At 45.9% G+C, this 14,114-nt stretch overlaps 1 protein-coding gene across 3 annotated transcripts in view; it reads left to right on the forward strand.

Annotated features, from left to right (window-relative positions):
• LOC143021950 (uncharacterized) overlaps positions 1-1,561 on the forward strand; it is a 62,309-nt gene extending 60,748 nt beyond the window's left edge. For 2 of the 3 annotated variants that reach the window (XM_076179864.1, XM_076179865.1), the window contains exons 11-12: positions 686-829; positions 934-1,560. In XM_076179864.1, the coding sequence (XP_076035979.1) occupies positions 686-829; positions 934-989 (200 nt within the window). In that variant the 3' untranslated portion in view covers positions 990-1,560. Of the gene's footprint in view, positions 1-685; positions 830-933 lie in introns of all 3 variants that reach the window. The other variant, XM_076179866.1, reaches the window with a different exon arrangement.
• Positions 1,562-14,114: the final 12,553 nt, after the last annotated feature.

Genomic DNA, 14,114 nt, shown 5'->3' on the forward strand with positions numbered 1-14,114 from the left:
GGAGTATGTAGGGGATGGAATGGGTGGGAGTGGTTTCTATGCCTTTGATTTTTTGCTGCCTCCCATGTAAGGGGGGGGAAGCCTTTGGTATATGTATGTATGTACGTTTTACATACTCTTTGGTCTATTCCCTAGTATTCTAGCCCTTTCTCCTTATCTTCTGAATACTTTTGCCAGTTTGCTTTTTGGTAGTTTATAAATGGTCTCTTGATCATAGGTTGTAATTAAATTTCCAGTTCTAATGTAATCTTGATTGGTAAATGACCAGATGATAGATCCATGGTTTCCCATGTAGTTTGAGTTTATAGGGAGGGTGAACACATTGTTATGTTAGGGGAAGTTGGTTGCTGATTGTGACAGAGAAGTTTTCTAGAGGTGTTGTTACTGGAGTAAATTTTGTTTAGGTAGAGGAGTTGTTCAAGAAATTTGTCCTTTGGTCTACTGTATGTGTGTATTAGACTAGACACCACATGAAAGACAAAGCTCCACTCCCCCCTCCCTTTTCCACTCCCCTTATCCCTTCCCTCTTTCTCTCCATACCCCTTTATTTATTGGTAAATATATTTTTTATTCTCTCTCTCCCATTCCTCTTTTTTCCCCTCATCTTTTATAGCTCATTCTCTTTCCCTCCCACTATTTGTCTCTTGAATTACCTTTATCTGTTTTATATTAATTTTTCATACAGCTATCAAGAACCGTTCCCGAGTTAGCCTTCTTCCAGGACTGTCCATTAATTCACCAAATGTTATTGGTGATAGTGTGCATGAAGATCCTCCAACCATGCAGTTCTTCTCTCTTGATACTCCTGTGAGAGATACAAATTCTTCAGGTATGCTTTTCCCAAATAAATTTGTCAGTGGGATTCCATGACTATTTTATATTTGTTTTTATGCCAGAAGAAGTGTCTGACAATGTTTCTTGTTTTATATTCAGGTCCTGTGGCAGTAACTCCCAGAAGATCTCGAAGATTGAGCAAGGCAGTCCTTTAATTGAAATTGAGTTTCATTTTATAATTCAACACTTTATGATATAGAATTACTGTTTTTTATTGCATTTCACTGGTGAATTCCAGTTATTCTCTAAATATAAGAGTGCCAATTAAATGAAGCAGTCTTCCTGTGGATGTGCTGTGTCTTGTTGCATTGCTTCTGGCCCAGGCCAGTGGGCGAGATACAGGGAAGACCCATCATCCAGGAGAAGCCAGGAAAAGAGGGAGGGAGGGATGGTGAATGGGAGTGGATTTGTGCCTTTGATTGTGGCTACCTCTCTTGTAAGGGGGAAAAACCCTTGGTATATTTATGTATAAGCATTTTCATCTTTAGCATATACCAAGGACTATTACACAGGACATGCGCACCTAGATCCCTGGGTCCGCTAGCGGAGGCCATTGCTTTTTTTTTTTTTTTTTTTTTTTTTTTTTTTTTTTTTTTTTTTTTTTTTTTTTTTTTTTTTTTTCATTTTATATTGGACAAATATATCAAAACTAGAAACCTAACATTGTATATAGGACAAATATATCAACTATTGACATATTCAATGCAGTATAAGTTAATATAAACTTTTATAGTGAAATAAGAAACTATTTTGAGGCACTGTTATGCTTTGAAATGGCAATTTTAGCCAGACTTAACAGGTATTATTGTATAAGGTTAGTGGACACCAGGGTTGGTGGTGTGTTTTTTCAGATTTATTTGATTTAGCTCGGTACCCTTTGCCAGAAGCTGTTGGTAGTTTTTCAAAACAATTCCAGACAGGATCATTTTTTCTGCCTGAAGGAACCACTGCCAGGTCCAAAATACATCCTTCCTAGTTGATTTCAAAGCAGCAACTGACTCCGTGAGAAACTGCTTACCTAGAACAAGTTTCAACAAGAATCTTGTTGAAACTTGTTGTGGGCTGCACATGTAGCCTTATACCGTTCCTTGTATACTTGTGGCAAGTCTATATAACACTGCTCCTTATATTGATATGCTAAAAATATCCTTTATCAATCAGATCACATATCAGATAGCAATCCCATAATATTTAAAATCTATAAAAGAAAAAATCTAAATCAAATAAGTATGATTTAAATAAAAGAATATATATATATATTTTATATTTCTTAAAAAGATTTAAAAAAAAAGGCCAACCCTGGTGTCCACTAACCTCATACAATAATACCTGTTAAGTCCAGCTAAAATTGCCATTTCAAAGCATAACAGTGCCTTAAAAATAGTTTCTTATTTCACTATAAAAGTTTGTATTAACTTACACTGCATTGAATAAGTCAATAGTTGATATATTTGTCCTATATACAATGTTAGGGTTCTAGTTTTGATATATTTGTCCAATATAGAATGTTAGGTTACAAAGAAAGCAATGGCCTCCGCTAGCGGACCCAGGGATCTGGGTGTGCACGTCCTGTGTAATAGTAGTCCTTGGCGTATACATACATATACCAAAGGCTCTTTCCCCCTAACAAGGGAGGTAGTCAGAAAACAAAGGTATAAAATCCACTTCCACCCATTCCATCCCCACCTACTCCACCCCCACTTATCTTGCCCACTGCCCTGGGTCAGAAGCAGTGTCACAAGACACAGTACATCCACAGCAAGGCCGCTTTATTTAATCGGCGAACCCCCCTCTCCGTCCCCTCATGCAGAAAAGGAGAAGACGGGGAGAAATCTCTTCAGTCTACGTCAAATAATTTCTTCACACATACTCCCTCATCCCCCACCCTCCCACAGTGCCTTCCTGTCTACCCTGTCATAAACCTTTTCCAAATCTATAGAAGCCAAAAAAAAAACATCCTTACCTTTTCCTAAAGCTTTCTCACATATGTCTTACCACAAAAATCTGATCCACACAATCATTACCTGTCATAAACCCACACTGTTCCACACCAATTACTCTCTCTGTTCCTCTCCTAATCCTCTCAAGACCCTCCAATAAGCCTTCCCAACTACCCTTAACAAACTGATCCTTCTGAAACTATTACACTCACTCTTGTCCCCTTTTCCCTTAAAAAGTGGAATATACAGGCATACTCTAACAGTCCTCTGGCACTCTACCCTCTCTTAAGCAAACATTAAATAATCTCATTACCCAGTCCACCATAACTGTATCTCCACCCCCACTTTTTTTTCTCTCTCCACTCATCCAACCCTGGTGCCTTGCCTGCTATCATCATCTTAACAACTGCCTTCACTTCATCTTTCCTTATTTCTTCCCCATTTTCATCACTTGTCTCATTTTCTTGGTGCTTCCCACTGCAACTACCTTTCCCTCCCTAAAATACTCTGCTCATCTTCCTCTCACTACTGTTTCTTCCATTATTGTCTCTCCATCTGCACCTTTTACTTTTTCTTCTCTACTTGATTTGCCTCCTGCCTCTCTTAATTTCTTTCCAAAACATCTTTTTATTACTTTCAAATTTTTTGTCATACTCTTTCCCCCTTTCACATTGCTCTCCTCTTTGCCTCATTTGTCTTATGCTTTTCTTTATACCTCTCATATGATTCCCTCATCCTGTTTTGTAACCAAACTGTGAAAGTTCGCTTCTTCTCTTCTACAACCTCCTTTGCTTCCTCATCCCACCACTCACTCCCCTTCCCTCTATTTCCTCTCATTCATTCTTGTTCCACACACCATCTCAGCACATCTTGTGACTCCCTCCTTGAACCATCCCCATCCCTCCTCCACTCCTAGTTCTACTCTATCCTTCACTCCCTCCCACTCCTCTCTCAGCTTCTTCTTGTATTCCTTCTCCTTTTCTTTCTTTAGCATATAGTCACATCTAAATACAAGAATTCTCATTTGGAAGTACTTGTGTTCCTTCTTTTTTCTTTCTTTAGTGTATAGTCACACCTAGATATAAGAATTATCATTTTGAAGTACTTGTACTCCCTTTCCTTTTCTTTCTTTAGCATATAGTCACATCTAGATGTAAGAAGTTTCATTTGGAAGTACGTTTCATTAATATCAGTAAATTGCAACTGCTTGGAGTGTATTTTAGTTTACTTTTCCATTATTAGATCAAGTATGGAAATGATGATTTACTGCATCCTTGGATACTCTTTTATCATTTAATTTCTCAGTACATTCTTAAGGTATGAGAATGTATATTATTATAGATTATGGTATTGAATTTGTTCAGATAAAGTTACTTGTAATACCTCTCCCATTTTCTATATTATTAGATATATATATATATTATATTTGTATCTTTGTAATAATAAAGTATGGTAAATTTGAATTTTGTTATATCTGTATCACATAAAGATTTTGCCTTTATATCCTCCCCCTTCCCCTCCTCTCATAATCATTCACTTCTGGGTACCTGCTTGTGGTGGTACAGCAAGATGGACAAGAGAGCTGCCTGGTCCTTGTGTGGTAACATGTATGACCTGGGACCACCTCCAGCAGCAGGATGGGTGATAATGGGAGGGGTCAAACTGCCACAAGAAGCCCTTGCCACCCCTCCTGTAGTAGATGGCACAGATCCCTGGAAGCAGCTTGGTTACCCAGGGAAAGTATGACAACCCTTACCCAAAAATAGGCCTTCGTGTTTTTTTTCAACACTGAGGGGTGATCATCCTTCTATGAGCTGGGGATGTAGAGACCAACCCTAGACCTATCACAAATTATACTCGTCCAACATGCTCCAAACCCATCACCTCAAACCGTCAAAAGGCTCAGTTCAATGCAATTTATGCAAAAAATGAGCCCACCTCACTTGCTGACATAAATCAATAGACAAATACCTGGACCTGTTCCTCATGCCCACCCAAACTGTGAAAGTTCGCTTCTTCTCTTCTACAACCTCCTTTGCTTCCTCATCCCACCACTCACTCCCCTTCCCTCTATTTCCTCTCATTCATTCTTGTTCCACACACCTCCCACCCACTCCCCCACCTAACCCTAATCATCTCCCAACCACAAATGACAACCTAAAACATGTGCAGAACACTCGACCTTTTCCAATTTAACATTCGTGGTATCAACACAAAAACATGAACTTGAACACCTTTTCAAACAACACAACATACATGTTGCCATCATACAAGAAACAAAAATATGACATACATACATATACCAAGGCTTTTTCCCCCTTCCAAGGGAGGTAGCCAAAAAGGGAAAGGCATAAAAACACTCCCACCCATTTCATCCCTAAATACACTCCACACCCCTCCCACCCTTCCTCTCATCTGAGCACCTCCTGGATGACGGGTCATCCCTGCACCCTGCCCACCGCCCTGGGTCAGAAGCAGTGTCGCAGGACACAGCACATCCACAGCAAGGCCGCTTCATTTAATCGGCGACCCCCCCTCTCCGTCCCCCCTTGCATATAAGGAGAGGACGGGGAGAAATCCCTTCGGGCTGCGTCAAAACTCACTCACACACACTACCCCACCCCCCCGCCCATTTCTCCCCATGCAGTCACAACATCATCCATATACGACCATTCTCCACTCACCTCTGTCTTCCGTCCTCTCCCTTCCTTCCTCAACAGACATTCCCCTCTTCCCCAAAGCCCCCTTCACCCCATCCATCCACCTCATCCTAGGACGTCCCCTCATGTTCACTCCCTCCACATCTGCCTTCCATACCTCTTTTACTAGTCTTTCTTCACTCATTCTTTCCATGTGTCCAAACCATCCTAATATTCTTTCATCAACCCTCTCTCCCAAATCCTTTTTCACCCCTGTTCTCCTCCTCACCTCCTCATTTCTCACTCTATCTAGCCTAGTAACCCCCACCATACTTCTCAGACACCTCATCTCAAACACATTCAAACTCCTTCTCTCTTCTTCTCTTATGTTCCACGTTTCTGCCCCATATAGTGCTGTTGGCACAATCACTCCTTCATACAGTCTCCTCTTCGCATCCATTCCCAAATGTCTATTTCTCATTACACTCTTTAAACCACCAAGGCATTTACTCGCTTCTCTCAATCTACATTCTACCTCCACCTTCACTCCACCTTTTCCTGCTACACTTGCACCCAAGTATCTAAAACTATCCACTTCCTCCAGTCGCTCTCCCTTAATGTTCACTTCCAGTCTACTGCCACTTTCACCCCTTGTACATCTCATCACCTTACTTTTACCCACATTTATCTTTAGCTTTCTTCTATCACATACTTTCCCAAACTCTGCCACCAGCTTCCTCAATCCCTCCTCTGACCCTGCCACAAGCGCAGTGTCGTCCGCAAACAACAGCTGGCTCACCTCCCACTTTTCTCCATTTTCTTTAACCATCTCCAATCCCTGACTCACTACCCTAGCATTCACCTCTCGCACCACCCCATCCATGTATAAGTTGAACAGCCAGGGCGACATAACGCATCCTTGACGAAGTCCCACCTTTACTTCAAACCACTCACTCTCTCCATTTCCAATCCTAACACATGCTCTACTACTCACATAAAAACTCTTGACAGCTCCCAAAAGCTTTCCTCCTATCCCATAAATCTGCATAACCTCCCACAGTGCCTTTCTGTCTACCCTATCATAAGCCTTTTCCAGATCCATGAAAGCCCAAAAAACATCCTTCCCCTTTCCTATAGCTTTCTCACATATCTGTCTTACCACAAAGATCTGATCTACACAACCTCTACCCGTCCTAAATCCACACTGTTCCTCACCAATTACTCCTTCTGTTCCTCTCCTAATCCTCTCAATTAAGATTCTCCCATAAGCCTTCCCTACTACACTCAACAGGCTAATCCCTCTGAAATTACTACATTCACACTTGTCCCCTTTTCCCTTGTAAAGAGGAACTATACAGGCACTACTCCAGTCCTCCGGTACTCTACCCTCTCTCCAGCAAACATTAAATAATCTCACCAACCAGTCCACCATCACTGAACCTCCCTTTTTCAGACATTCTGCATGACATCCATCCAGACCAGGTGCCTTACCTGCTTTCATCATCTTTACAACTGCCTTCACCTCATCCTTCCTTATTTCTCCTCCATTCTCCTCACTCATCACTCTCATTTTCTTCGTATTTCCCACTGCAGCTATCTTTCCTTCCCTATCCTCCTTCACATTCAGCAACTCCCTAAAATATTCTGCCCATCTTCCCCTCACTGCCATCTCTTCCATTATCAACTCTCCATCTGTACCTTTTACCTTTTCTTCCCTACTTGATTCGCCTCCTCTTCCTCTCTTAATTTCTTTCCAAAACATCTTTTTATTACTTTCAAAATTTTCTGTCATACTCCTACCCCATTTCACATCTGCTCTCCTCTTTGCCTCCTTTACCTTTTGCTTTACTTCTCTTTTCTTTTCTTTGTACGTCTCATATGACTCCCCTGTCCTCTTTTGTAACCAATCTGTGAATGCTCGCTTCTTCTCTTCTACAACCTTCTTTGTTTCCTCATCCCACTATTCACTACCCTTTCTTCTATTTCCCCCTGTCCTTCTTGTTCCACACACCATCCTTGCACACTTTAAGACTCCCTCCTTGAACCATCCCCATTCCTCCTCCACACCCATCCCTGCTCTATCCTTTACTCCATCCCACTCCTCCTTCAGCTTCTTTTCGTACTCCTTCTCCTTTTCCTTTTCATTCAAGGAGTTCACTCTAAGAACCTCCCTACCTTTTGTCCCTTTCCTCCTTCTCCATCTATCCTCCACTCTCAACTTACCTTCCACCAAAAAATGATCTGATATTCCCCCACCCTCTCCCCTTAGCACATGTACATCCTTAACTCTTCCTATCATAATCCTATTTACCACTACATAATCCATTAGCGCTCTATCTACCACCCTTCCCTCCACCACCCTCTCCCATGTGTACTTATGCTTGACTTTCTTCCGAAACACTGTATTTGCTATCATCAACTCTCTTTCTAGACACATTTCCACCATCAACTCTCCACTACGATTCTTTCCTGGAACTCCACACTTCCCAACCACTCCATCGATTGGACCATTTCCCACTCTAGCATTAAGGTCTCCCAGTACTATTACATTGACATTTCTTCCTAAACCCTCTATGCACTCATTTAAATCTATCCAAAAGGCCTCCCTTTCTTCCATGCTCTTCTCACTGCCCGGCCCATATGCACTTACAAAGACCCACATCTCCTTTCCCAGTTTCACCTTCATCCACATTATCCTTGAGGAAACCTCCTTCCACTCCACTATCCCTTTACCTATCTCCTCACTTACTAGAATAGCCACCCCTTCCCTCCCTCGTCCTCTCTTCACTCCTGATAACCTCCCACTTACACTCCCAAACATACACTCACCCTTCCCTTTCAACTTAGTTTCACTCAAAGCCAACACATCCAACTTTCTTCTCACAAACATACTACCTATCTCTTCCCTTTTACTCTCATCTGTACCACATCCACGCACATTAAAAGACCCAAACCTTAGGGTGCTGGCCCGAGGCCCGCCAGCACCCCTTATGCCTTTTCTTTTTGATTTAGGAATTTGCCCCTTGGGGCTACAGGGAGAAGGATGCCTAGTCCCTCTCCCCGTCCCTTTCTTCTCGCCTCTTACGATCCAAGTGGGAAAACTTGGTGGCAGTATTCTTTTCCCCCACCACAGGGAATTCCCCCAATCAGAAAGAGAATACTCAGAGAAATGGTACAGGACAGCAACAAGGGGTTGGGGGACAGCATAACGGAGGGACAGTCGTAGTATAAAAGTGTCATCATTTCTCTATGAACAGAATTTCTTCTATCATAGACAAAATGATGTGTGGCTCTGGTCCGTAGGGGCGCCCCATATAGACCCTAAAGTATCGACTGCATGCTACTTTGCCACAATAACAAGCAGCCAATACCCCAGACTATATATATAGTTTCATGACCGTCAGACAAGACTGGGCCAACAGCATTGTTGGAGAACTCATCACCCTGATCCACCAATTCATGTTTTGTGGACACACCACCAAATTCCTCCTCCCTCCCACCAACAGCCATTGAAAGTTAATCCAAGTCTGAACTGGTAACAAACCCAGTCACAATAGTTAACATGTACTGTGACCCAACCTCCAACCAACCCCTACCATCTTCCACAGTTTGCAACAAATTTAGGCCTAACCGAACCTCAACCAACTGGCCACCATCCCCAACCTTCTAGGTGGTGACTTCAATGCCAAGTCATTGGCCTGGTATATCAACAACCCCAACACAGACATAGAGTTTGATTTACAAACAACTTGACTCACTTACCATCGTGAACAACACCCATAATCACACACATAACCTTCAAGCCCTCTACACCCCTTTGTCTCCTGATATTACTTTCTGTTCCCTCTGATTAATTAATCCCAACAATTTCTTGGGAGGTCAGAGCCCTTGGATCCAACCCTCTCCCAATCATCACCACCACCAAAACACGATACACCCAATTTGGTCATAGACACACACCCATTTCAAAAGAGCAAACTGGGAAACTTTAACTGAAAAGACAAAACAACACTTCAAGTCACCGAATAGTTCACCAATCACAGATATAGATATGGGTGTGCATGCCTTCAACACAACCATACAAAACACAGATTAGAAATACATTCACTGAGGCAATAGAAAATTACACAATCCAAATTTCACACCAGAAATTCAAGGCCTCATCAGATATTATGACACACTCAAACACCACCCCCACACCTATCCCTCGAAATATAATAGACCAAATCCAAGCACTTAACACTGAGATCAACAAAAGAATATGAGAATGAAAAAAAAATAGATTGGTAAACCTTTGTGTCAGGAAGGTAGTGATGTGGGTCAGGGCCTTGTTGGAAGGAAAGGTGTTTACTTTAACAAGTGAAAAGTGTGGCCCAGAGGACCACAGCTCAAAGGGGTTGGGCGCCGAAAAGATTCTGTAGAGGGAGAGGGACTGGTAGTTTCGATAGTATTAGAGACTGCTGAGTTTGATGTACACGTCGGCAGCAGGGGAAGAGGGAGAGAAGTTCCAGGCGATGATTGCGGCTTGAGAGGTGATGATGCTCGTCGTTTGGGCTCTGAGGCGCTCACTGGATTACCACCTAGAAAAGACCACCTGTGCACACGGGATCGGTGTTTGTGGCACACAGGGAAAGAGAAGTCTGTAGGAAAATGAAAAGATGGTTGTCACATCCCTCACCCACTCCGTTTGCGGCGGTCGTCTCCCGCTCTGCGAGGTTCTTTACGGCGGCGGACGCCCTTCACGGTTATTGGCAGGTGGACCTCGCCACGTCCATCACCCTTTACGGACGGTACAAGCACTGCCGGGGTGACGCCTACTGGCTCCGTGGAGACGCGGCTCTGCAAGGCGTGGCCAACTGCGTTAAAGTGGTGGATGACAACAACCTCCTGTTCGACGAGGACCTCTCCTCCCATCTCCAGAGGATCCACTAGGTGCTGCAACCACGGCATCACCCTTAACAAGGAGAAGTTCGTTCAGGGTCGCTGTGGCTACCTACCGTCTCTTTGCCGACGAGGACAAGGTCAGGGCCACACGGGACTTCCCCACGCCCGCCAACTTGACCGACCTACCTACGCTCCTTCACGGGCCGGGTGAACCAACTGGCGGGCTTCACCCCGGTCATAGCGGCGACGGCTCAACCCTTACGACCCCCGATGAGCTCTAAGCGCTCCTTCACCTGGACCGCGGATCACGACAAGGCTTTCGCCGACGTCAGGCGAGCTCTGTCGTCACCCCCGTACTGGCGCCCTTCGACCCCGACCTGCCGTTGGGACTGCAGACGGATGCGTCGCGCCTCTACGGCATCGGGTACGCCCTACTCCAAGACCACGTGATCAGGGGCGCTTGCGTCTCGTCCAGTGTGGAACGCGGTTCCTGACGGACGCCGAAACCCGCTACGCTACCATCGAACTGAAGATGCTCGCTGTCACCTGGGCCACGTCCAAATGCAAACTATATCTGTTTGGTTCTCCCCACTTCACGTTCAAGATGGGCCGTCGTCCGCTTATCCCCATCCTCAACTCCTACATCCCGGACGCTGTCGAGAACCCCCGCCTACAGCGGCTTAAAGAGAGGCTCTTGCCTTTCGTCTTCACGGCGAAGTGGTGCGCCAGGAAGCAGCTCTATATCCCAGACGCCCTCTCGCGAGCACCGGTTTCCTACCACAGCCGGAGGACGAAACAGACTGTGACAAAGACGCCGTGCGCGTCAGAAGTGTTGTCACCGGCAACGCCGGCGTTCATGGGGACCACTCGACACCGACAGGAACTCCGGGCCGCGGCACGGATGGACCCTGCCTACGGCCACCTGCTTACCTGCGTGTCCTCCGGGTTTGCCCTTCCTAGCTCCGTCCTCCCGTATTAGAAGCTCCGGGACGCCCTCTCCGCTGACGGGGAACTGGTGCTGTACGGCCAGCACATAGTGTGCTGTACAGCACAGTTCGGTGTAACGAGACACGGTGATGCCGATGTCACACGCACGTAACACCCAGAGCGCGGAGCTGCTATGTAGAAATTGCGAACATATCAATATGGAACATCGGCAGCGTCTTCGCCCTGTGAAGCGAAGGACACGTCTCGTTGGGGCACACGTCAACGGGTACCCGTTAGCTCTCCTGCGCGTACCACGCGCCCTTCCACTTTTCTAGGTGTGGAGCGAGGAAGTACAAGGGGCTCGTAGTCTGTGACTGCCCTGTACCACCTCGCCCTCTCTGACACCTCTGCCTCCAGTCTGTGCTGAAGGAATCGTTGTACCTGATTAAGAGCCCTGGTGCGTAGGCGCAACTGATTTCTGCTGAGAGGGACGACAACATCGACTTTGTGTCTTTGGCGCGCCGCTTCTGCTGCGGCGTCGGCTAGCTCGTTACCTGGGACGCCCACATGGCTCGGCACCCAGTTGAGCGTAACACTCCTGCCTTGCTGATGTAGCTTCAGCAGGAGTGCTAGGATGGAGATCAGTAGGCGTACATTGTCCCTGGGCTGTGTCGATTCCAAGCTGCCTAGCAGAGACTGTGAATCCGTGTGAATCACCACAGGACCAGCTCGAGATATTAGAGCATGCTCTAACGCTCTTTGGACCGCTATGGCCTCAGCTTGGAGAGTGGACGCATGATCAGATACTCTCCTGCCGAAGGTCAAACCATCCGTCACGAAGGCAGCCCCCGCACTACGGGGCCTGTTGGGGTCTACGGAGCCATCCGTATAAGACCGCCATTCCAGGTTCCGACGGTGCGCGGATGCCTTGTAGGGCCTGCGCTCGTACTCTTTCCTGGCCACATAACTTCTTACTGGGAAGCTTTGTGACAACGAAAGTTGCAGGTATCGACAGCCATGGTGGTGGGGACTTGAACTCTGAGTGTGGAGAGTCCCTACCCTTCTCAAGGAGAGCGCTGGTGAGCCTGAAGGAGTCCAGGAGCCCAGCCGCCTGTGATAGCCAGGTACCGGAGTGTATCCTCAACTGGTGTTGAGTAAATACATATCACGGCTCTTGGGGCGGCTACACCAAACGCATTGTAAGTTCCTTTCCTTTATTAACAAAGGTCGCTGGTTCACAATATTACACTAAGTCAATCACTTGACACTCCTACCTCACAATGTCGATTAGTAATTTGCACTATCTTTTCTTCTGTACGTATCATCGCACCGACTCCCTCTTCTCCGTCCTGCGTCCTCGTTTCGTTCGACGGAAGTGCTGATAGTGCAAATATAGGAGGCGCCGGCAATTGGATTTATATTACTTTTAATGGGAATGTTTGGTTTCCCGCAAACAAACTATCATGTCCTTAATTACTAGTTATATGTTATTTACCTTATACAATATTTCCAGGGGGAAAGGGTTCATTATCATTTGGTTGTCGTGTATTTTGTGAGTTGGAGGTTGACTGCACTTATGAGTGTGTTCGTGTGTGTGTGTGTATGTCGCCTGGCCGTGGTGGTGGAAATTGCTTGGTCAGCAGGCGCCTGATTGTCGGCTAGGCGTGCTTGGTAGTAATCCGGTGAGGGAGTGAGTGGGTGATATGACTGGGCGATACTACTCGTCATGTATATGAGGCGTATACAGGAGTGGATAAGAGTATCCACTCGTCCCAGAGCTATCACAAGGCTCTGACTCAGCTCAGTTATCCTGGGGCTCTGGACTATCTTGGCAAGAAAGTCGACCTCCAGCCTTCTGACCCGTGATGTTAATGAAGGCAATGAAGCCTCCATCTGGAGGTTAACAATCTTGGCCCAAGGTGGAGCTCCCAGGATAATCCTTGCTGCGGCATTTTGACAAGGCTCCAGGTCTTCAAGCTTGGCAGTCGCCACATTTATGAGAGCTGGGGCAGCATAGTCCACCAAACTGCGGACTGCTTGCACATAGAATGTACGAAGGACCTGATGCGTGGCACCAAGTGCCTTCCCCGTCATTCCTCTCATAACTGGTTCTTGCCTTCAGTCTCTCCTTGAGATAGGCTAGTTCCTTCTGAAAGGTGAGCCTCTCATCAATCCAGACCCCCAGGTACTGAAACTGGTGAACCCAGTCCAGCCTAAGGTCCTGGATGGTGAGGTGCTCCCCTTCTTTCCAGAGTCCTAGTGCCATGCCCTTCGATTTTGTAGGGGAGATCTTTAACCCTAACCTGCAACATTCGGTCGCCACAGTGCTTAAGCAACGCTGGGCCCTGCTGAAGCACCGCCGTTTCCCAGTAATTATGAGCGCAATATCATCTGCATAGCAGATGACCTTGCACCCATTGTGTAGAGGTAGTTCCAGAATGTTGGAGACGAGCACATTGAACAGAGTGGAGTGCCATTCTCCAGCATTCTGGCCTCTGATATGTGACCCTGAGATCGTACTTTCGCAGACCGGTGACTGAGATAGTCAGCAATCCAAGAAAGCAGCTTGCCTTTTACGCCCTTGCGCGCAAGGGTGTCTAATATCACAAGTGGACTGCCAGCTCAAACGCCTTTTCCAAATCCAAAAAGACCACGATGGACGGTGTGCCACTGACAGCATTGAGGGGTGTTGCTATACTGTTTGCTGTGCCAGTGCCCTTGCAATGAGCATGTATATGCTCATGCATTGAGCCCAGTTTCCACAGCAGCCTGTTTAGCACCATCCTCTCCGCTGTCTTTCCCATGCAGCTCGTCAGACTGATGGGGCGATAAGCACTAGGTTCCTTTGGCTTTGAAATTGGCGTTATGATTGCCGTCTTCCAGGCTGTTG

Source organism: Oratosquilla oratoria, chromosome 43 (genome assembly GCF_046742065.1).
Source record: "Oratosquilla oratoria isolate Oo_2021 chromosome 43, ASM4674206v1, whole genome shotgun sequence".
Taxonomy (NCBI): Eukaryota; Metazoa; Arthropoda; class Malacostraca; order Stomatopoda; family Squillidae; genus Oratosquilla; species Oratosquilla oratoria.